We start from the raw sequence: 23,235 nt of genomic DNA, 5'->3' as shown, positions 1-23,235 counted from the left end.
AGGCTTGCATTTAGCTTTTTCTTGAAGGTCCACTATAAAGACTTTTTGTGATTAAGTCAGATTTCTTTATGAAGCACTTTTTGTTTTAGTGCTGTACAGCCTGCCAAATGCCTCCTTTTATTACTGAGTAGTAGTGGAAAAAATTAACATTATCCTTAACATATAAATTAATAGGATTACAGTGAATACAATGAGGACTTTCACTATAAACCTTATGTTATATGTGGGTTGTATTTGAATCTGGGGGACCTTGTTGGTCAGGAGTGCACACCAGTCCAGTCTTAACCAAAAGCTACACTAAAGGGGAAAAGAGAAACGATGAGCACCATATTAAGCAATAATTAACCTCAATTTTTCATGTTGAAAAGTCAAAGAATTCCTTTATTACAAAGTCAGCATGTTGATGACATTCCAAAGAAGGCAGAAAGGGCAAAAAGAGAAAGATACGTAGACGGAAATACAGCGAGTCTTTCATGACGGATTCAGGTACATGCTACATAATGCCAGACCAGAAAAAAACAACAAAGATTTGAACAGTGGAGAAAAGGATCCATACTTTGAAATGGTTTCCTTTGCTAGACTCTCTCTCTCTCACCAGTCAACATAAACAGGGATGGTTACTTCAGGTGAAATCAGTCAAACATTTCCTTCACATTTCCGTCCCTTGTTTGTTGCCAGGTCAAAAATAAGCATTTACTGAAACTCCAAATGAAACCCATCTCTCCCTATTTTATTAGTGCAGATACAGTAGTGGGCTGAGATGCGTCAGCACCTGGTATTTATCGAAAGTTGGATTGCTGACTATGTACCACTTCTGCCCTTCGGACGATTATTAAGAAGCTGGTATTAAAACAGGACATGGCCATTTAACCTTGATCAGCATCCTTATTGTGAGCACTTTGATAAATCCAGAAATCTTGTCTCCTTCTACTCAGCAGAGGGGAATGAGGAAATGAGAAGAGGAAGCTAAACAGAGGATGCAGGGAAGGGAGGTAGCACTTTCAAAATCATCCGCCCCGTGGGATTTTATGAACACTGAAATGAGCGGACAGCAGCTAAATGGTATCCTTATAGCAAGAGCATACGGTTCCCTTGGGGTTTTCAATGGAGAGTGTTAATACCAAGATTGATATATATGCCTTGGATTTACAGTACATAATTGCTAATAAATACACTGCCCTTCAAAAATATTCCAACGCCTCCTAGGTAGCTGAGGATATGAATTCAATGTTGTCTGTGGGCGGGGAAGGGGATAAAGGAAGCAGCTCTGATTCGTTGATAGGCCTCCAGAAATGGATAAGACATATAAAATGTTTTCTTCAGCATACAGAACCATACACACTGATACCCATACATACATACATAAAGTGGCTACATATACTAACACATATCCATACAGGGCATGGTCAAAATAAAACAAACACCAGCATGAAGTTCCACCTCAGTGAGCGGTTCTGCCAATTGTGTAGTAGTGTGCATTTCCTGGCATGGGATCAATCGAATCATCAGCAACAGAGCAAATATTAATCACCAGGGATGGGACGATATATCAAAATTAAATAGATCGTAATACAAAAATGTGACAATACGTATCATGGGGCAGAGAAATGAATCGCGATATCAGCTACATTTTATTCTGCTGTAGTAATCACAAATGAGACGGCTTGCCCATCACAATTTCACAAGCTCTCCATCCAAATTATATTAGCTGCACTACACTAACCCTGGAATGACATTTGTAAATTGTTGTTTACATTCTAGCAAGTCAATGCCATCGCTAGAAAGATTAATGACTCAGAAATAACATAATTCTGCACAGTCATACTTTTATGACATCGTATCATGGTTGTATTGAATCGTGAACCCCATATAGTGTATCGAATCGTATCCGGAGATAAGCATATCGTCCCATCCCTGATCCCCTTCATCCTGTAATTCATTTCTACTGATGGGAGCAGCAGAGGATGACGACACCCTCCATCAACAAGGCACATGTGGTCACCCAGTGGCTTCTTCAGCATGACAAAGTCAGCTACAGACTAAGGTCTTCTCAAAAACCAGCTGTGGAATTATGTTGGTATTGATTAGCATTGGCCTTGCCCTCTAAAAGCGGACCAAATTCACCAACACTGATGAAAACTTTAGTACTAAGTGTCCTTTGTTTGTTTTTTTTAACCATACCCTGAATAAATACAGACACACAAAGGAAGGCTTGCACTTTGTTCCTGATGCCAGTTAATTGGGGAGGAGGACCAAAAAAAAAAAAAAATCAGTTTACAGATATTGCACCAACCTTGGCTAATTTCAATCATACTTTTTCATGAAGGTCAAAAAGCACATGGGTTAATGCATTAATCTCCACATGAAAAGATGTTTACAGAAATAAAAGTTTAAGGTTGTTTCTCCTCGTGTATAAAGCTAAGACTTCGTTAAAAGGGTCATTTCAGATAGGGGAATATTCAAAACAACCTTCTGAGAAGGATTCTTAAAATAAACATAAAATACATAAATAAGAAATAATCAAGTAGAGAACATGCCCCCTCTCGGCCATCTGAGCGTTCTCTGTACTATGGACTCAACGTGGCCCCATTCAAACACCTGAATATTAATCCCTTCTTTCAACCCCTCTTTGAAGACATAACTAATCTGATATGACTAGAGCGCTAGAGCACAACTACAGTGGCCAGTTTGCTTTAGCTAACCAATGACATTATATTAGTTACTACTTTGAGGCTGAGAGAAGGGGAAGGAGCATTTCCTGATATTCAGGCCTTTCTTTGACTGGATCCATTGAAATGAAGCCGGGAGTGGAGCAGGGAAGGTCTATGTTAGACAATAATACTGACGCATAGATACATATCATCACACATGTACATGCATGCACTATGAACAACACATGTGAATAAATTATTGCACTATTGCACATTCGGTAGCACAGCAAGTTTTATGTTGCTGCAATTCCAGCAGACCTGATGTTAAATTACTATTGTTTATGGATTGTGTTACTTTCCTAGGGTTGACTGATCTTTTCTGGCATTGAAGAGTCAGCTGAATTGCGCCAAAAGTGCAAAGTGGGTAAAATGCTACAGTCTGGTACACTTTTGTACCCCGCTGATATCTGCTCAGCAAATTAATCAGGGTGACACAGTCATTTTGTGTGTCTCTTGGCTCATTAAAATATTGAAGTTGTCAAGAGAAGAATATTTGGCTATGGTCAGTATTCAGTGTGTCCGCCAACCTGCTTGTGTCCTACGATACAAGCAGACTGCCACCTAAAACAAACACAAAACTGATGTTGTGTACAGGAGGACCAATCACCTAAAGATCAGACATGTCTGCTGTGAGTCAGGTACAAAAGTGCACTTGACTTCTGATTTTCCCCCCAGCTGAAAACCTCTCTGTCCTTCTGCGTTTTCATTTTGCGTGCCAGGCAAACAAAAGCAAGCACTCCAAGTAAATGAAAGGATTTCAATTAATAAGTGACCCAGGTCTGAATTCCAGCACATACTACAATATTACTTCAAAGCAGCAAACCCAGACGGCCAGAACTGCAGCCACTTTACAGATCATCAACGCCTTAAAAGAAGACTAAGTTAAGACCTTCCAGCATCACATCAGAAATGGGCAAAAATATATATGAAAACACTTTCAAATATTTGAAATAATTCACTTCATTTTACTTGCCAGACACTTGAACAACCTCATTGTAAGATAAGCCAAACGCTGCCATTTTTGATATAGACTCTAGAATATACAGGTCCCTTTAGGCTTATGGGTAGAACTAAGAGTGTGCGAAAGATAAGCCTAAACAATACGGACATCTACAGCACTGTGCAAAAGTCTTAGGCACATGTAAAAGAAAAAGTAAAGCGAAGATGCTTTCAAAAATAATTAAATGAAAAGTTTCTAAATATCAAAAAATGTACTATAAAGAGCAGTCTACTGACACACTAATGCAGAAAAAAAATGAATAAACATCTAAGACACAATTTATATAAAAACTCTTGGGTGCCTAAGACTTTTGCACAGTACTGTAAATGAGCCAGAAAGAAAAACTACCACAGTGTTTATACTTATCTAGTCTTCTTAGATCTACTCCAGTGCCTTTTGTTACTGGACCAAAGAAAGGGGTTTGTGTCAAAAGGATGAACTTGGGGCTGCATTTGGATTGTCTTAACAAAATGACAGAGTGTGTGTGGAAGAACAAAGTCACAATGTAGACATTTTCTCTCAACTTTAGAGCACATTGCCAGGCTACAAGATAGGTATAAAATAATGGAATTCTTTGTTAAATAAATAGAATTCTTAGTATGGTTAAAAGAAAAAAATAAAATAAGAATAAAACGAAATACGTGGGATAACACATGTGACATCTTGGACAAGCAGCTAGTAAAAATTCCCTCCCAGAAAATAATTTCTTTCTTTCAGTGATTTTTCACCTCTTTTTTTCTTTTTTTTTGCAAAAACGAAAAATATAGTTTTTTTTTCCATGATCTTTGCAATTGTTCATTAAAAAAAAATTATAGTACCAATGAGTCCTCTTTGAAATATATCTACAGCTGTACAAGGTCTTGCAAGTGAATTCATGAAAAAAAAAAAAAAATTGCGCATCAATTTACATAAAAAAGCCTCTTTACAGATATCGGCTTAAAAAGGGTCATAATAAACAATATAAAAGGAGATAGAAAGACAGCGTTTGCTAATGAGATTCTTGGAGATTCGTCTTCTCTTCGATGGCCTGTTTCACGATCTCAGCCAACTTCAAACGGTCGACTTTGTCAGAAAAGGCTCTTCCTGAAACAAAAAAGAGGAAGAGAGTTTAAAAACCAGGTAAAAAACAACAACTGAATGAACAAGCAAACAATTCAACAATTCATCCCAATAATAGCCACCTGTCTTTTTCACTTGTTCCATTATCAATTGGTTTTTAAACATGGAGACTATTCAAAACTAATATTCATTAATCAACACCGTTTCATGTATATTTTTTTTTATGGAGGAAATATTGGTTCCGAGATCCAGGTTCGCTCCTTGGCCCATTCCAAGGTCACTTCCAGATTTGCTCTTGCTTGTTTATTTATTTCATGATATGGACAACTGTGCTGTAATTGCAATTGTAATTGATATTTTTTGGGGCAGGCTGAGCAATAAGGTCAGATGATGTGCCGGGTAATTTTCAAGAGGAGCCATCACAGCTAAATGAATGCAAAGGAGACGGTGAATAATCGGTTATTTGGTATGGTAATTGCAGCTAGTGAAATCACTTGAGGTGAGATGAGTCTCTTCTTGTCCTCGTTTGTCCTTGTTTACATTTTAACTTCTAAGTGATTATTTCAGCTGTTGCCCAATATGTGGCAGACAACGTCACGTGTTAATATGCAACAAATGTGCATGCCTCCCTTTGAGAAATGCAGCAAAAACTGCAGACGCCCATCACTGCTAGAGATATTCTCAAAGTTGTATTGTTAACTTTGTAACTGACATTTGTTAAAAAATAATCTGCTTTTAATTTTATTGGAAAAAGCAACTGCCTCAACTGTATTCTGTGCTCATAATTTGAAGAAGCAGGTCATGCGGCACACTGTTTCCATAACAACCAGTTGCAGTAGCTGCCACTATCAGTAAACAGTACTCATGTCCAACTTTGTAACACACACCAGAAACTACGACACAACCAACACACTCCATAATGACTCTTCATGATCAGATCAACAACTACTCCCAACTTTCCTACTGGTACTTTCTCCTTTTTCATTCTGGCTAATCTGAAGGCTGCCAATGTACCATGAAGCACCACTTCTTTGTTGTGATTGGGTGGCTTTACAAAAAAAAACGGTCCATGTCGTACATTCACCTTAAAAGTCTAGTTGTTCACAAACATATTGCATTCATCTTGAAAATATATTTTGCCAGGTTCTCTTGTAATAATGAGATATTTTATTGTTATTATGTGATTACAAGGCTGAAACTGGGTTCTGATTTGCAGCCTCTTATTTGTGAATTAAAGGAAATTTTAAGGAGACATGTAAGTCTGTTTCTCACCCCCTAAAACATGTCAAAACACACATTTTCTACTATGCAGATTAACATATTTTAACCAATATATCAGTAACATTGACATAGGTAGTCACCATAATCGTATCAATGTTTTCAGCCAAAAAATATATGGGTTAAATTATTTTGGAAAATTTTTTTTGTAGCCTGGCCCAAAGGGAGTTTGACCTAGAAATAGTGTTCCAATATGTGATAGATTTCCAATACTATCATTCTGAAGGCAGTATGTCATGCTGAAATAATATCAGACTGTTGTGCCCTTGGTTGCAAGTTTGTGGCATCATATGAAGGGCTAAATCCTTTTGGGCCAATATGACAGATGTCCTATAAAAGAGAGACTCAAGCACTGCTGGATGGCATTGGTTTTCCAGCCTGACCTGATTAAGTTTCCCTATCTCAAATCAGATGCCAAAAATGGTGCTGTGAGCAAACTGACAGAGGCTTTTGAAGGGTTAAATGTGAGTGAGTTCATGCTGTTCTGGACAGCTGAAACATGGCTTCTCTGTTCATCAACACTTTGTCAAAGTTAGGCCATATTGCTGTACTGTCAATTGCCAATTTGTGACATCATACCCAAGGTTAAAGCATTTTGGGCCACAAAAAATTGACAGATGTCCTGTGTTAAAAATCAGTTGTTTTATCAGTGGACCAAATAATTATAGAATTCTAAACAATGATAAGATTATGGTGACTACCTAGGTCATATTTATTGATATAAAACATAATTTAACTGAATGATGTTAAATGTTATGTTATTCTACATAGCTGAAGTGAAAAATGTGTGTACTGACATGTTTTACAAGGCTATCTGAGGAACCGGAGTTAGGTTTTTCCATAACCCATGAATAAGAAGCTGTGACTCAGAAACCAACGTCAGCCTTGTGATCCTTTTCTCATAATAATGACGAAACATCACAGAATAACGAGAAGAGATAGATCACATAATAGCGAGAAAAGATCTCATAATAAAAGATCTCAAGAGAAAGCCTGGTGACATTTTTTTTCAAGACAAATGCAATACACTTCCATTAAAAAGCACTCTGCTCTGCCTAAAAAGACATCAGGCATAGCGCCTTTCTAAAGAGGCCGTTTTCTGTGCGCCTTGCAGCCACTCTCCAATGTCCTTCATGTAAGAATGGTGCTGGTAAATTTTGACAAAGGCGAAATAGCGTGTCCATGCCCTTAGTCTGCCACAATGACAGAAATCATGTTTTCTCTGACTTTCACAAAGAAACACAGGAAAACTGAAGAATTTGATAATTACCATCATTTACAACAAATGGCTCAATGTGTGACGCACATGGGTGACATAATGACCTTTGTTGCATGTTGCAATTAGACAGAAAAAATAGAGCTATAAAGGCTTCTGCTAGGCATGGACAAGATGAAACACAGGTACTGACCGTCCCAGCTGAGCCCCTGCAGGCCGTCTCTCAGTAGTTTACAGTCCCGATTAAACCTCCAGGCTTCATGCATCACCTCGTTCAGCTTCTCATCCTCATTCTCTCCTGGACAAACAACAACATTACTTCAGAAGACATTTTCTCTCCAAGGATATTTGACTCTTGTAGTTTGTCTTTTCATATATGCTTCATATAATGGCTTAATTAGGAGAAATGCAGGATGCTAACATTTTTTTTACGTTTATATTACTTAAACTGTGTCAAAGAGTACAATTCTGGGATATATATTTGACACTCTGGCACACCATGGCAGTTTCATTATTGTGTTTTTGTTTTGGTCGCTGACATACAAAGCGCTTCTTTGTCCAATGGAAATAATTGCCTACTGAAGACACATTCCACATTACTAGGCAATGTGTCAAGCCAAAGTCACTTGAAGAGAACGGTAGTTACAGTTTCTATTATGCATTTTATTACAGCAAATCGTACCAGTGTATTCTCATGTCAAAATATGCAAAACGGTACACAGTGTGTGAATGTGCGCAGTCTGTTAGTGCTTGAGCAATCCTTTCTTCATCTATTCTTCAATCTATTTTTAGTCTACTCAGTTAAAATTTAACAAACATCAGTGATGGATTCAGTATTGATTTCATTGTGTCTGTATGCTTGCGTACACGTGTGTTTACTGACCAGCTTGTGGTAGTATACACTGTGCGATGACGTCTCGTAGTTTCTCCAGCGCTACGTTGGAGTCTTCCCCTCCGTTCTCCGGGTCATGGATGAAGAAACCATCACTGGGCTTGGGGCTGGAACACACACACACACACACGTTTTAAATCAAACTTTGATCATTTTTCAAAGACAAGGACCACGGAAATACATAATGCCTAAGGCTACAGGCTACACAGGGGGCAAGAGCCCTTTATCAGAATAGTAACTGAAAAAAATGAGGTTTTAGATTGGATGTATCACTGAGGGATACATTGCTAAGGGAGGGGAGACAGAAACATCAGACAAAACATTCTCACTGCACCCTCGTTGAGCTGCCTTGTCAGTGAAATTTAACTAGAACCATGGCTTCAAAGACTACAGCTGCAAATACACAAACAAACTGCATTAAGGTTCTATCACTTTCTCATATAACAAGATGGGATAAACGAGCAGTGTCATTGAGCCAGACGGGCAGTTATCCAGTCACACTGACAAACTACAGACAAATGAAATAATCCGACCAACACTATGTCTTTATTTGGTTGGTCAATTAATTATCATACCCTAGTAGTTTCCGCTTCCTGAGGATTGGGTTGTTGACAGAGTTTAGAGGCTTCAGGCTGACGTTCAGATCCTGGATCCTCATGTTAGCCAACTGCTCTGCATGGGCCTGCTGGATACCTGCTACTACCGCCTGGGAGGGAGGAGGGGGAGGATGGAGGAGGGAGAGAGACGGGGAGCGGGTGGGGGAGTGTAAAACAGGAAATGAGGAGGGAAAAGGCAGAATGAGAAGGAGGAAGAGGAACTAAACATGGGCTATAAGTGATAGTAACTTTCCTAACTAACTTTCCTTTCCAACAGCGGCCTCTGCTGGTCAGTTCATTCAGGAAAACCGTCTATTCATGAATGGGGTCAGTAAAGAGCAGCTAACAGTGATGAAAAGCATAATAGGTTGGAGAGATGTGGTTGATTGTTCATGTGTAAGAGAAGGAGAGAGATAGAGAATGAGACAGAGAGAGAGAAAGAGACAGAGAGAGCGAGAGCTAGAGAGAGAGAGAGAGAGAGAGGGGGGGAGAGAGGGGGAGAGAGAGAGAGAGAGAGAGAGACAGATACAGAGACAGAGAGAGATATCAAGCCAGTGAGATTAGAATGAGTGAGATGAGACTGAATCCTTACAACCAGTCAGGTGTGACTTTTAATCCAAGGTTAAAAATAGGGACTTTTTCAGTCACTGGGACGTTCCCTGGACCATCTCAACTAATGAAGTCCCTAGTGACCGATGCGTCACGATCTTAAAAGGTGCTACATGTAGCGTCTTAAAATCAATAAATTATTACCATTTTGATACATTAGTGTAATTGCCTTAAACAAACAAGACCATCACCGAGAAGATTGGCAGCGTCTACCAGCCGCTACACCGCACTTTACACTGTGTGTCACCGGGTCGGATTTCTGCTGGATTACTTTACAGCAATAAGGAAGATTGCTTTCCAGCACAAAACAAGAAGAGGGACACTGTTCTTCAAGTGCAAACAGAGCAAGTGGCAACATCCTCTTTGTGTCAGGATGTAACAGGGTTTACGTGGGAATTGTGGTCTAAGTTTAAAGAAATACTAGCAATAATTTAACCATACCATTGGCGTGAAATGGAGGCTGCCAATCGAAGCATGTTCTCATTCGTTGATGGTAATTATAACAAGATATAACAATTAATTTGACAACGATATATTGATATAAAAAAAAAATAGATGTAGCAGCTTTAACATCACACCCACCTTGTCCATCATCATCTGAGCGGAGGGCAGCACGTTGTCCAGGGCCTCGGTGCAGTTGAGCCAAGGGTGAGCCAAGACTCCCTCAATAGTCAGCCTCTCCTCTGGCTTCACCTTCAGCAGCCTGGGGGAGGGAGGGGAGGGAGAGGATGAATGAGCGAGTGTAACGGAGGGAGAGGATGAATGGGGGTTTGGGAGGGAGAAAGTGAGGAAGTAAGGGAGAATGAGTGGGCGGTATGAGGAGCGTGAGGAGAAAGAATGGATGGAGCGGAGGCAGGGAGGACAGCCGGGGACAATAAAGGACAGGAATAAAAGATTATAAGACCTACGCATGATATTAAAAAAATGTGGATGTACATTTTGCTCAAGTCTGACTGCAAGTCAAAAAACAGGAGAGACAGCATCGAATGGAGTAGGACAAGCACCGAGAGCCAAACTCAAATCTCACAATTTCACAAGTATGTAATGTGTGTGTGTCTTAGTCCGTGACACTACAGGGAACCACAAACGACGACTACAATCAATCTTACAAGTCCGCTTCAGCTAATGAATCCCACCCAGGTCTACTGGGGTGAAAGGGAGGAACCTATTTGCAAATGATGTCCTTGGCCGTCTCAGAGCTCCGGCTTTACATGTCTTCATTAATCTGACTGTTTAACAAGCGAGTTTACAGAGTATGCCACCATACTATGTGATTCAGAGTGGGAAAGAGGGAGAGACATACTTGAGTTCAGTGTCCTTGGCCATCTCTGAGATCTGGCTTTACAGGTCTTCATCGATCTGACTGTTTAACAACTGAGTTTACGGAGTGTGACATACTATGTGATGCAGTTTCCAGAGAGGGAAAAAGGGAGAGACATACTTGCGTACAATGTCCTTGGCCATCTCAGAGATCTGGCTCCACTCGTCTTCGGGAAAGTCAAAGCTGCCTGTCATAATCTTCTTCCTCATGTCCTTGGGGATGGTGCGGCTGTGGTGCTTGGAATAGAATGGAGGATAGCCGCACAGCATTACATAGATGATCACACCAAGAGACCACAAGTCACAGCTCTGCAGGAGGAGAGGGAAGGGGGAAGGGAAGAGAGATTTTTTTTTAAAAAATGAGGTTTTGTTTGCTTTACATACATATTCAGTGGTGATGATTGTAAGAAGCCTGACACAGACCTGTAAACAGCATCAGATCAAACAGAGACAATAAGAGAAACATCAGCGGTGTTGTACCTAGTGGAGAGAAGGTCCCAAAAGGCCAGAATATTTGGTTCAATAGACATGAGTCTCACCTTGTTATAGGTATAGGGAGTGGGTGAGGTAGGTATGATTCCAGATTTTTCCTTCTGGTGTCTTCTTTGAGCCTCAAGTACCTGGAAATAAAAAAATGGGAAATAAACGGGATAAGAGCAGTGATTAATCAGAGCAATGGCTGCATCTACTGAAAAGTACGGCATCATGGCACAAACATTTGGGTTTTATTAGCGTAGCACATATCCCGTTCCTGATCTGTTAAGAAACCAGTGTGTGCACGTTTACCCAAGTATGCTGTATGTTTGCTTTGTACCTGAGGTGCTACGTAGTAAGGAGTGAACTGAGGGGTCATCAAGTCTCCTTGGTCAATCTTGGCAAAGCCAAAGTCACACAACTTCACAGGAGCATCCTGTGGAAAAAAGAGACTCAATGAGTGAGGACTGTGGAATTTGGCGCAAGCACAGAAACATTATCAGTGACAATATCCTGTAAAGCATCTCAATTTCCTTACATCTCACTGACTTTACTGAGCAGGAGCAAAAGAAAAAGGAGACCAGTAATAGCAATGTGGCTCACAAGGGAGCCAAGAGTGTTTCTTGAGTTTCACTCAACAGTTTCTTGAAGAGCAGATGCTTAAATTCCGGGGATATCATAGAAGGTGTTGCTGGAGCAAGGATGGATTTTGGGCAACAGGACAGCACTGGTAATTGGAAGACATTTCGACACTATCTCGGTCGAATTCTGACTATAGCCAGGATAACGTTTAACTTACAGTGTCTGAAAAGTAAAGTACTAGTAGCCACAGCGGGCCAGCAACGTTTCCATTCCATTGTAAGATTTATGTTGTGTGCTGAATAAACTATAAGCAGTGGCATTAGTAGTGGTGTTAATAGTGTGGTGTGTATAGCATAGCATAGCAGTATCAGATAGTGAATTTATGTATATATTTATTCTCCATTTACAACAAGCTGCTCACCAGAGAGTTATCCTTGAAGAGCAGGTTCTCTGGCTTCAGGTCTCGATGTGCAATATTCAGGGAGTGACAGTGTTCCAAGGCTTGACTGATCTACAGGGGAGAGACATCAGACTGAGACACTGTGCTGCGAGTGTGTGTAACCATCACACAGCTTATTCTGTTTAGCATCAGTTTGAGCTGCCGTGTGCTGCTTGTTTTGACTGCATGTCTCACTGCTCAACTGCTGCATAAGCTGCTTGATCCAAGCAGGAGGCTGATAATGACATGGAGAGGCTGCTAGAAATGCTGCTACCCACAGGAAGAGAAAGTTACAGTTACAGACACATGCGGACGGACGAAGCATGACAGACTTGACAAGGAAAGAAAAACATGGGTGGACAAAGACAGACAGACCAGAGTTATATATTTACAAACTTTGGTTTAGAAAACTCACAGAAAAACAGTCTGTGCTGACTCCTAGCATGTTAGTGTGTGTGTGTGTGTGTGTGTGTGTGTGTGTGTGTGTGTGTGTGTGTGTGCGTGCGTGTGTGTGTACCTGCTTAGTGACCTGGCTGGCCATCTTTTCAGTAAAGTGTCTGTGCTGACTGATTCTGTGGAACAGCTCACCCCCCTCCATCATCTCCATGACGATCAGTAGCCTCGCTCTGGAAAGAAGGAAGGAAGGGTGGATGGATAGAGGAAACAGAAATTGAAAGGGGGATGATTGAAATACAGCAAAAGAAGGAAAGTATGGAATCTTGCACAAATGTGTACACACACACACACACACACACACACACACACACACACACAGAGAGCTCCTCACCTTGGGCTGGATTCATGGGGGAACTGGACACTGTTCGCATAAACTTCCAGGATTTGTACTATGTTTGGGTGGGTGGCACACATCATATGAAGACGGACCTGCATGGTAGAGAATAGAGAGTACTATATATATATATATTCATATATATACAATTCCCTGAAAACCAAAAAACATTATAGCAGCATTTGGCAAGATTTTTATGTAAAAATCAGCCTAAATCACAAAGTGGGGCTTCAAGACATTAGAGCACCCCGCCCCTCCTAACTGAGACACCCTGGATTTGCCCAAATGAAATTCTGGTGTCGGGTATGAACACAACTCCACCATCAGGAGATGATCAAATCAAAACTTTAGTGCAAAACACAATCTCTCTCCTAAACAGCCGCGAGCGAGTGCTCCGTCCAGAGAAAGCTGGACTCACCAACCTCAGATCTTTTGCCTCTCTTGGCCCTTTGCTATTCTTTGATAGAAAGTGATCACAGACAGGCCTGGTTGGTAAACATGAGCATGCTGTGTGCAATTTATTGACTTCATGTCACATTTTGTTTCATTTAGTTTGTTTTGATTTCTGGGTATCGAAGTTCAAACTGTTTTCAAACAGTTACCTCTAGCGTGGTCAAATGCCGTCAACGTGCAAAGTTGCCTAGTGAAGCTTTAACGCTACATATCCCTCTCAAGGTAACAACAGTCTACTCAGTGCCAAGAGTATAATACAATAGGTGAACCAGTGCCATTTTTCACTGACAAAAAAATACAATTAGGCGTCCTTAACTTCAAGTAAAATGAATTCCAACATCAGCATCAAAATGAGTACTTTTCTTGAAATTGAAGATTTGGGCCACTCTACTGAAAACTGTCGGGAAAATATTTTTTGTGTGGTAAGTGTTAATCTAATCAAATGGCACTCTCCCATATCATCTTGTAATGTATTTAATAAATATAGTGCATTACTTATCACCAAATAGCATTGTGCTAGATTTCTGTTTGATGCATCTGTGGCTTAAGAGAGTCTATTTCCTCACTTCTGAGATGGTGCTAACTTGTTTCAGAAGACAAGCAGTGTGATAAAGAGCCAACGTCTACACCACACCAAACCTTTTACTGGAGACACAGGGGTGAAAATGGCACGGATCTTCTAGTGGGAAAAATGTTACTCTGATCAAGGAGCTTGCTTACCAAAATGTGGTGTATTTCTTTAAAGGTGCTGACATTATCTATTTTTTCGACCAGGCAAGTTGACTGAGAACACATTTTTATTTACAGGAATGAATTCAGTTCTTTGGCACTGCATGTGGAAAACAGATCTGGTTGAAATGCCTGGCATACTTTAGACTACCCAAGCCAGGTGTGTGTGATTTATTTGGGGTGTTTTTTTTAAAGATGCGCTACACTTTATTGATTCCTGTAGAGGTGAAGGTCTTGCTTACTACTCTTTTTCCTTCATCATATTTACAGAAACCTTTTCTGTAAAGGGAAATTGTTTCTGTGGGTGTGTGAGCAACTCTCTTGCTGGAAACTGGGAGTTAAGTGCATTATTGAGGAAGCGAACTATGACACGATTACTGCTGCTGTTACCACTAGTGCCAAATAACAACAACTGACAATAAAGAGGGCTCTTCCAATTATCTATCTTTCTCTGTCTTCACTTTGATGCAATGACAAACCAAACAGAAATGAACTTACAAGACAGGCCAAGACAGTGATACTCAGTGCCTGGAGGCTGACTAAACCTTTGTAAGCCAAACATGTAAACAGAACATCATTATTGTGCAGAAACAGCAAACTGTTGACTTTGAATGGAGCACGTATCTGAACCACACCAGGGTTCAAAGAGATGACAAAAACAGCTCAAGGATATTGTTTGGTGATAGTAATCTGAGTGCGTTTTCCTTTCAGCAACAGCTTTCTCAGTTAAGTATCAAGTGCTTGGGTGAAGCAGGTCTGTGTTGCTTGTTTTGACTGCATGTCTCACTGCTTAACTGCTGTATAAGCTGCTTGATCAAAACAAGGGGCTGCTAATGACATGGAGAGGCTGGTAGACACACTGTGACCTGCAGGAAGACAATGTTACAGACAAAACACCCCATACACACAGACAGACAGACGAAGCACAAACAGACTGAGAAGGAAAGAAAAACAGGAATTGATAAAGACTGATAGACTTGAGAAACATTAACAAAAATAAGTAACAGGCAGACAGAGAGAAGTACATAGATATGGCTTTGATGAAGACGGAGCCAAAGACAACAAACAGCCAATACCACAGGCATTAATCACAACCACAACAGTGCTTCTCTAACCTCGTTTCTGGCCTTGGGCCGATCAATGAGGATCTTCAGGGCCAGGCGTTCCTGAGACGACTTCTTCACACATACTCTGTGGAGAAGAAGAAAACAAGGCTCAACAAACAACATGGCAACGTTTTCAGTGTCTCAGATGAGACTGTATACAGAGAATAAAGTGGAGAATTTCTGTTGTCAGGCAGGGTTTTTCATATTCTCGTGAATTTCTGCTACCAGTAGTTGCCCTATCTTTCGTCCAGTAGCCTTAACCCAGTAGTATGTTATACATCCATTACTGTTCAGGTAGGCATTGTGTTTGTATAAGACATAGGGCTGTCTTCCATTAAATTAATATGAATTTTACAGATAAGAGCATGAGGTTGATACCAGAGAAAAGATAAATTCTGTAACTCCTCTGCCCTCCTTATTAAAACTACTTTGGATACGCGCAATCAGAGTCCCAGTGACTTTGTCTGCATGATAACATTGACATGACATGTTTAAAAAAAATGCCAGAAAGTCTCAACAAATACGAAACATGGCCGGTACCCATGTGTGACCACTCCAGCTGTGCATAAGAGTGCATTGTTCAAGGGATCCGTATTGCTATTTAAACATTTAACCAACTATTTTGTGTGCTTGATTATGGTTTTATGATTTTCCTCTTTGTTTGCTTTATGCATCATTCTCAAAGTCTGTGTAATATGTGTTGTGAGACTTCTTTGTAAAATGCACTTTTACAATGTTTGAGTTGATTTGAACATCGCAACAAGAAATCGGCTTACTTCCTGCTGTTCGGCAGCTTATTTTGTCAACATTACAGTTTGTTGTGGAAAATGCTTTGCAAGGCAGCACACACTGTGAATCCTCCCAACAAGACTGATACCAGACAATGACATCCGAGTGTATAATGTCATGAGTTTGAATAAATTTGAATGAGTTTCTCACGGTAATGGTTTTGTTCAAACTAAATTTTAGAGCAGGTAACAACGCTCAGAAGAAATATAGGCCAAGCATATAATTTCACTGTCTGACAAGTCCATTAAGTCCGTTCCCCCTCCTCTAAGTGGGGGCCCAAACATTCACTTTAGACCGCAACCTCTGGCCCTTAAACTCAGATTACACTATTAAAGCATTACCACAAGGAACATTCTGCTTCGACCAAAGTTCACTTACTCGAGAGCAATACCTACCTAATGAATCACAGAGAGGGGGGTGGTTGAGTAAAGGACATAAATGTGTTATGACTCAGAAAGAGGTGAACAAGGGTAAATAAGAGTATGAGAAAGAATCCCATTAGGCAAAAGACTCCATGAATCAGAGTGCAATGAAGAAGAGACAGAGAGAGAGGGAGAGAGAGAGAGGGTGAGTAAGAGGTTTCCAAAAGGAGCATAGCATGAATCACACAGATTATGAGCGCATCTAAATGAAAGACTTGTGAGTTGATTTCCAAATCTTCCTGTTTCTTGAGGACTAGCCTAAACACAGTGGGAAATCACAGGTTGCTCTCCACTGACTAGACCCACAGTGGGTTTCAAAGAGGTGAGAAGCAATCATTGACAGACTTTGATGTATTATAGCCTGTATCCGGTCAGAATCAGCAGGGTGTTCACACATGCACACAGAGGAACGTACACACAAGCACAAAAGGACTTTGAAGGCTGTTTGAGCGGCCACTGTCTCTCTCTAATATTTTGCCACAACTAAAATAATCTGAAGACAGGAACAGGATTCATTCCCATCAGGAGACAATAAGCAGATACATTATTGACAGTCATTAATGACACCAAGAAAGCATCTGAATATGACAGACACACTGCAAGTGAGTGACATTAACTTATTTACTTTAACTGACATTTAAGCCAATGCAGACTGACGGCGTCTCTCAGGTGACTTTTGCGTTTTCCTTCACTAAAAACAAAAGGTTGGAATGTTTGACAGCTACAAGCCGATCCTGGATTCATAGCCAGGTGACAGCAGCTTCGGTCCTTCCTGGAGATTTACCAGACGACTTAATGTAGTTTCACGATAGGCTAAATGTGGAAAAGAATCAAAAGCCATTGCTGCTTAGAGTCAGTGTTTCAGAAATGCGTGTGATATATTACTCTCAAAGTGTTAGAGTGGGGAAGCGTAGAGAGAAGAAAGCAGAAAGGAAATGCAGAGATAACAATACTGCTGAGATTAGGTTTTATCATTGATCCCTGTTGCTTCCACCAGCATGCACTATTCCATCTCAGTGCATCTTCTCAAGAGACGGTTGATTACTGTGTGCATACTTTATGTTTAATCTATAGCACATGTAAATCATGACAAAGAAGTGGTACTTGCTATATGACAAATATTTTTCAAGATTTCAACATGTATTAATTTGCAGAAGAAGACTATTAAAAACACAGACAGGCTAAAATGCTTTCATTGAACAGAAAGAATCAAAAAAGTAATGTTCTTTTAAGATTATAGTTTTACTTTAACAGTCGAGAGTGAAGGGCAACAGGAAAGATGGGAGAGAGAGAGAGAGGGATGACGTGCAGAAAAGGTCTTGGGTTGGATTTGACGTCGCAGTTACATGGTATGCAACTTAGCCAACTGAGCCACCCGTCTTCAAAAATAAATAAATAAAAATCAAGGGGGAAAAAAAACATGAAAACACATTCCTGTCCAAAGTGGTGAATGGAAAATGAACACATTGTTTGGTCCAGTATGTTAAGACCCGGTCCAGTGACAAGCATCTCGCCCCTTCATATTCTCAGTGCGTGTTAATGCGTCAAGGATCAAGTGAGCCGGTGATGGTGAACTGGTGCCACAGTAAACACAACACACACACTGAAACCATAGGGGAAGTAAAAAAGCAGCAACCACCAGGCACATGCTGGTCAATGTTGCCAGCAGCTATTAGGTTTGTCCATTCACCAGCCACTTTAGCAAATTAACTACCACTGATCTGAAGTTATATTGAACTCCAACAGTTATTGTGACGTACTGTGGTCAAAAGTGTATTTGCCACCATCTATCTTATGAACTCTGCAGCCACCATGAAACAAAGGTGCAGGCATGCACTACATCTTCTGTGTCACAGGTATGCAAGCAGATATTGTCAGACGCATTTAGATTTTTCACATCTAGATTCCTTTAAACACGATCTAGTGGCTCTTCAATCTCACTGAGTGTTAATGTGTGAAGGAGGAGAAGGGAAAATGAAGCTGAGGTGAGAGGGTGACATATAGACGAGCCATCTATCTTTCTTACTCTAGGGCCAGCCAGCAGCAGGAGGGGGCAACTAAGTGCAACTCCTTGAGGTCTGTCTATCCAATGCTGTCCAGGCAACAAGAGGCTACATCCATCTGACGCAGCAAAAATAAATTAGATCATGCTGCAGTGACCTATGATGAAGATAATCAGTGCTTGCAAGTCTGTAAGCCATCAAGGAGGAATGCCACTGAAATTTCAGGTAGAGTTGCATCAGTGGAACAGATATCGGAAGAAATATTGGGATTAGAATAAAGCCTTGGACAAACGACAAGCCTGTTCCAATGTTCAGACTAAAAGCTTTCTGTCTGGTCAGGAAGCTGTTCAGACGGGACAAAGATGGGCGTTGCACATGAAGACGAGGGAACACACACTTCCCAATTCTGTCAGTGAAAAACATTTACCCATTCATCCAGAACAGTTCACTGTAAATACAATTACAAAATTGTGGTTCTATCATTTCTTGCTCAATGGTACAGGAGCTACAGTTTACATTAACATTACAAATGTAGTTTGAAGTGACACCATTACAAGAAAAATGTTGCTGAGGAGTTTTGTATGAAACCTCTTTCATTTAATTTGTAATTGTATACATATTTGGGCTGATCCAGGCACAATGCCATTTTATACTATTTTATATGAGTTATTTGTTCCAAAGAAATTTTATAGCAATTTATCAAGCGTGGAGCAACTGTGGGAGCGAGTTGGGAATCTTGCTGATATAAATCATCTATGTGAGTGGGCATTGTTGTTGTTGTTGTTGTGACTTCTCTTCCAGTTCATTTTCTTTTTCTTCCCCCTAAATTACCATTGGCTGTTGCCAGTGTCACTCTCAGATTTCAGTTTTGGAGAGTCTTGTAACGCTTCACACTAGAGGAGCCCAACCACACTCGGCCCGTCAATATCAAACATGTTTGAAAGAATTGCGTCGGGCCAAACCACCAGAGTTGGCAGTCTTCAGCCCATTCACAATACAGGATAATCTGTGCCGTCCATAGAGCCGAGTGCCCCCCCCCCCCCAAACCCAGGCTAACCCAGATTTAAATTGGACTTAGAATCGCCGTTGGAAATCGCCTAGTCTGACCTGACCTCAAGACGAGGGGAAAGGCTCTTCTGATCTCTCTCTCTCTCTCTCTCACACACACACACACACACACACACTGTCAGGCTCACCTAACAGGTCCACTGATGCCGGCTCCCAGCTTCTGGGTCCAGTTGATGTTGTACTCCTCTAGAATGGATGTCTCCTGTAGGGGAGGGAGACCAAACCAGACAAAATACACAGGAAATATCAGACTTTGATGAAAAAGATACAATGTTGCTGCTGTGCAGGCCTGGACTATTTTACAAACCTGGAAGATACTTAAGATTCAAAATGGATTCAATCAGCCTTGTCCTACTTATCTGAGAATGACTGATCCTGGCCAGCACAACGCATCTACTGGTGTGCCAACACAGGTGTCAAGTGTCAGCCCTAAAATGTGTGTTAAAGTGTTCCTTCTTGGTCTGAAAAACATGGTATAGGCCTAGGTGCACCTCTAAAAGGACACCAATTATACTTAAGGTGGAGGTCCTGCTCACCTCAAAAACAACAACTGTAAAAATTTGAATATCTAATAAAAACACCCCATAGTGTATAACTTTTAAACAACGGGCCTATGACATTTGGCCCATGGCACTGTACTCCAAGCTAAAGCATTCCTAGAATCTACTCTCCACCTAACCTAATGTGTCCTCCCTGCCACTGCCCCAGCCAGTCTAATCTGCTCTGTATAAAGACACAGAGGCTGGTGATAATCGCAATGCATGCTGATTACTCAACATGGGGCGAGGGTGGTATTTACTGCACAACGAACCAGTGGACACCAAGTGTGTGTGTTCCAATTCTCACTCCCCCCCTCCCGCCACAATCCACCCAGCCTTTAGCACATTCTGACCCAGCCGTGAGAGCAGAGCCGGAGCCACTTGGGATCACATTTTACTGCTGACATGAATGCCCAGGCAGTGACACACTGAGGGGGAGCAGGCCAGGGACAAACCCCGTGCCAGGGTGTAGGGAAAGGTTGCCGGTTAGTGACTGTGGAACCCGACTTTAGAGAAGTGCCGACTTAGGACCCGTGACCAAGTGAGCTGGAGCCTCTCTGAGATCTAAGGCACAAAGGTCTGAATGTCAAATTATCCTAACCCTAACCCAACTCTGAGAAGAGTGACAGATGCAAGCCCCAAGCTGGTGTTTATTAAAAAGGGAGAACTTTCCATGACACAGAATGCACATATTATTCCAATAATCGTGGACAGTTAACAATACTTGTAAACATGAACACCTTTCTCCCAAAGCTAGAATCTATAGAATTTTGAATCTGGAGCTGCTCTATTGACAGTGTATCATATATAGGGCTGAATTAAGGCACTCACGAAATGTGTGAACTTTTACATCCAAATGAGCTTCATTTTGTACTCATGCTCAGCTATGAAATGGGAAATGTACCCATAGTCCCTGCAAAATTACCCTGAGAATTTATGATCGTCAACAAAGCAGCTTTAGAAAGTGTTGCTTGATAACATCACAGATTACACTTTTAATTCCCTTTTGTCTGGGAGAAACTTGTTCATGTACACAAATGTTGATTAAACAGTCTGGAATTAATACATGTAAATTCTGATTTAGTGGATTTTCCCCTCAAGTATGAGTTCAAGATAACTTATTGATCCTATAAACTCCCATCCCCAATATTCGTAAGCTAAAAAAACAAAACTGGTTCAAACTTCTGACAGGAGATATATCACACCTAGAACTGGGCTGTCAAGGGATGTGATACTAAAAAAAACACACACACACAAAGCCACTGGTGCTATTAAGATATGGCACACGCTGTGGTGAATATAGGAAATTTCCCAATCAGTAATAGTCTAATAGCTGGTCAGAAAAAGTATCATCATGGAATAGGCAATGGGTAGACAAGAAACTGAATGCCTGAGAAAGTTGCAGATTAGACACTGTAACACTGATAATAATACTTCCTGAAATGAAACCACAAACTACAGGTCTCATTAAGCCACTACTTCATTAGAATCATATTCAGTGCATGAATTCAAAGCATGTTAAAAATGAATAATCCTGTAGGACTAAAAGCACACACAGAGAAAAAGTATTTTATGGACACCAAGCCAGGTAATAGTACCTGAAAATATGAAACAAACACAACACAAGCAAAATAAGCCTCCAGCTGGCAGTCAATCAACTGCTATAATCCTAATTCCCAACGATGAAGACATGATTTCTGCAATGGCATGCAAACTATTGCAGCTACAAGGCTACAAAGTGGTCATGGTTCATGCAAACTATTGAAGGATCTACTTGCATAGAGTCACATTTCTTTTCATTAAAGTTACCTTGATGAATTTGTCTGCGTTGTTATCCTCCGACATGGTGGTGTTGCTCTCTTGACAGATGAGCCTGTCTCCCCGATCTCAGACGGTTGACAATGAAAACAATGCGCTTTCTCTTGACCTTTCAAAGTTTCTGTCTTGTAGCGTTGGATTGGAGCTAAGTGAAGTGAAGTTCCCCCAAGGCTTATGCTACTGATGGCAGGACAAGGCCATGAGCGCAAACTGATATCCGGCCACCAAGCAGCCACGGTCGAATGTGTTCACTTGGGGAAGCCGACTTGAAGCCACCCAGCCGGTACGATATAGATCAGTCCAGCTCGGCTCACAGCCTCGGGTTCCGACTCGCTCTTCCAGTCGTCTTGAATTCACCGTAGTGACCATGTAGAGTGCCAAACTCCAAGCAAGGTGATCAGAAAAGCCGTAGAGACGAAATCCAATGTGGACTAGCCCACCACTTTTGGTGGGGCACCGAGTATGGGACAAGAATAGTATATTTTTAGCCAGCGCAATGAGTGCAGTGGTCTGCTAACGTTACGTTAGTTGATAGCAAGATACCGGGCTAACTTGCTATTAGCTCGTTTGCTGGCAAATAAACTATTGCCACTGTATCCCACGGCCAGAGTAGATGATTGTGTAAAAAGGCCAATTGTGAAAGATAAGGTAGACCAAAGATACCGTGTGAAATGCGGCGTCGGTGGTAGCTAAGTTGATTTAAAAAATCGGCACACCGTGTTCCCAAGAGTTGAGACGTATTCTGTCGTCGAGCAGAGGTTTGCTAATGTGCTAGCTAGCTCAGATGGCAAGTTAGTTAGCTAGCAGCACGCAAAGCCTCAGACAATAACATTCTTTCGCAAGACAATATAATAATCATTAGTGCTCCTAATGAATAACAACGGTGTATCTCAATAATGGAAAGAGTTGATGAAGAATGTTATGGGAGGTGACCAAAGAGAGACTTCTATCTCTTAGCTATCTTGCTAATTCCATGGCTCCTTCTTGTCAAAGAATACACAAACCGACTCAGTACCTACGCAATAGTAGTCTGTAGAGAACGCCTGATGGAAATCATTGACACGTTTTGTAAATCCGGAAATTTTCGCGCATGTACACACTTCTTCCTAGTGTAAAAAGAGATTCTTGAAGAGATATTAAGCATCTCTTGCCCACTGCCAATTTCACGGCACTGTCATTCATTTTCTATAAAAGCAGTTCGAAAGAGCCAGACTCTGATGGGGCCTTCTAAGGTCCTACTTTTCAATGCGGCGTGTTAGCACTTGTGATTACAACACATTTATGGACTACAAAGATGAAACGTTCACTCAAAACAGCTAACATAGAACTAGTCATATTGTAT

General features: G+C 40.9%; 1 protein-coding gene across 8 annotated transcripts; it reads right to left on the bottom strand.

The window, feature by feature from the left end:
• Positions 1-365: 365 nt before the first annotated feature.
• Positions 366-22,860, bottom strand: mapkapk5 (MAPK activated protein kinase 5). Of its 8 annotated transcripts, none has more exons than XM_071538496.1 (14): positions 21,885-22,860; positions 19,665-19,738; positions 15,264-15,339; positions 12,964-13,061; positions 12,694-12,802; positions 12,159-12,248; positions 11,496-11,591; positions 11,221-11,301; positions 10,803-10,990; positions 9,944-10,064; positions 8,732-8,862; positions 8,144-8,263; positions 7,458-7,582; positions 366-4,794 (listed from the first exon to the last, which is right to left on the bottom strand). In XM_071538496.1, exons 1-14 carry the CDS (start codon positions 21,918-21,920, stop codon positions 4,700-4,702), a joined length of 1,440 nt encoding a protein of 479 aa, XP_071394597.1. In that variant the 5' UTR covers positions 21,921-22,860; the 3' UTR covers positions 366-4,699. The 8 variants fall into 8 exon arrangements, with proteins under 8 accessions (XP_071394597.1, XP_071394596.1, XP_071394599.1 ...); XM_071538495.1 differs by having other exon boundaries at positions 7,458-7,562; positions 8,148-8,263; positions 21,885-21,932; XM_071538498.1 differs by lacking the exon at positions 11,221-11,301.
• Positions 22,861-23,235: the final 375 nt, after the last annotated feature.

The sequence above is a fragment of the Centroberyx affinis genome, unplaced genomic scaffold (assembly GCF_046629955.1).
Source record: "Centroberyx affinis isolate AG114_WGS23_722 - 3 ecotype Tasmania unplaced genomic scaffold, CSIRO-AGI_Caff_v1 ptg003282l_1, whole genome shotgun sequence".
NCBI classification, from domain to species: domain Eukaryota; kingdom Metazoa; phylum Chordata; class Actinopteri; order Beryciformes; family Berycidae; genus Centroberyx; species Centroberyx affinis.
This window is presented reverse-complemented; position numbering and strand designations above follow the sequence as displayed.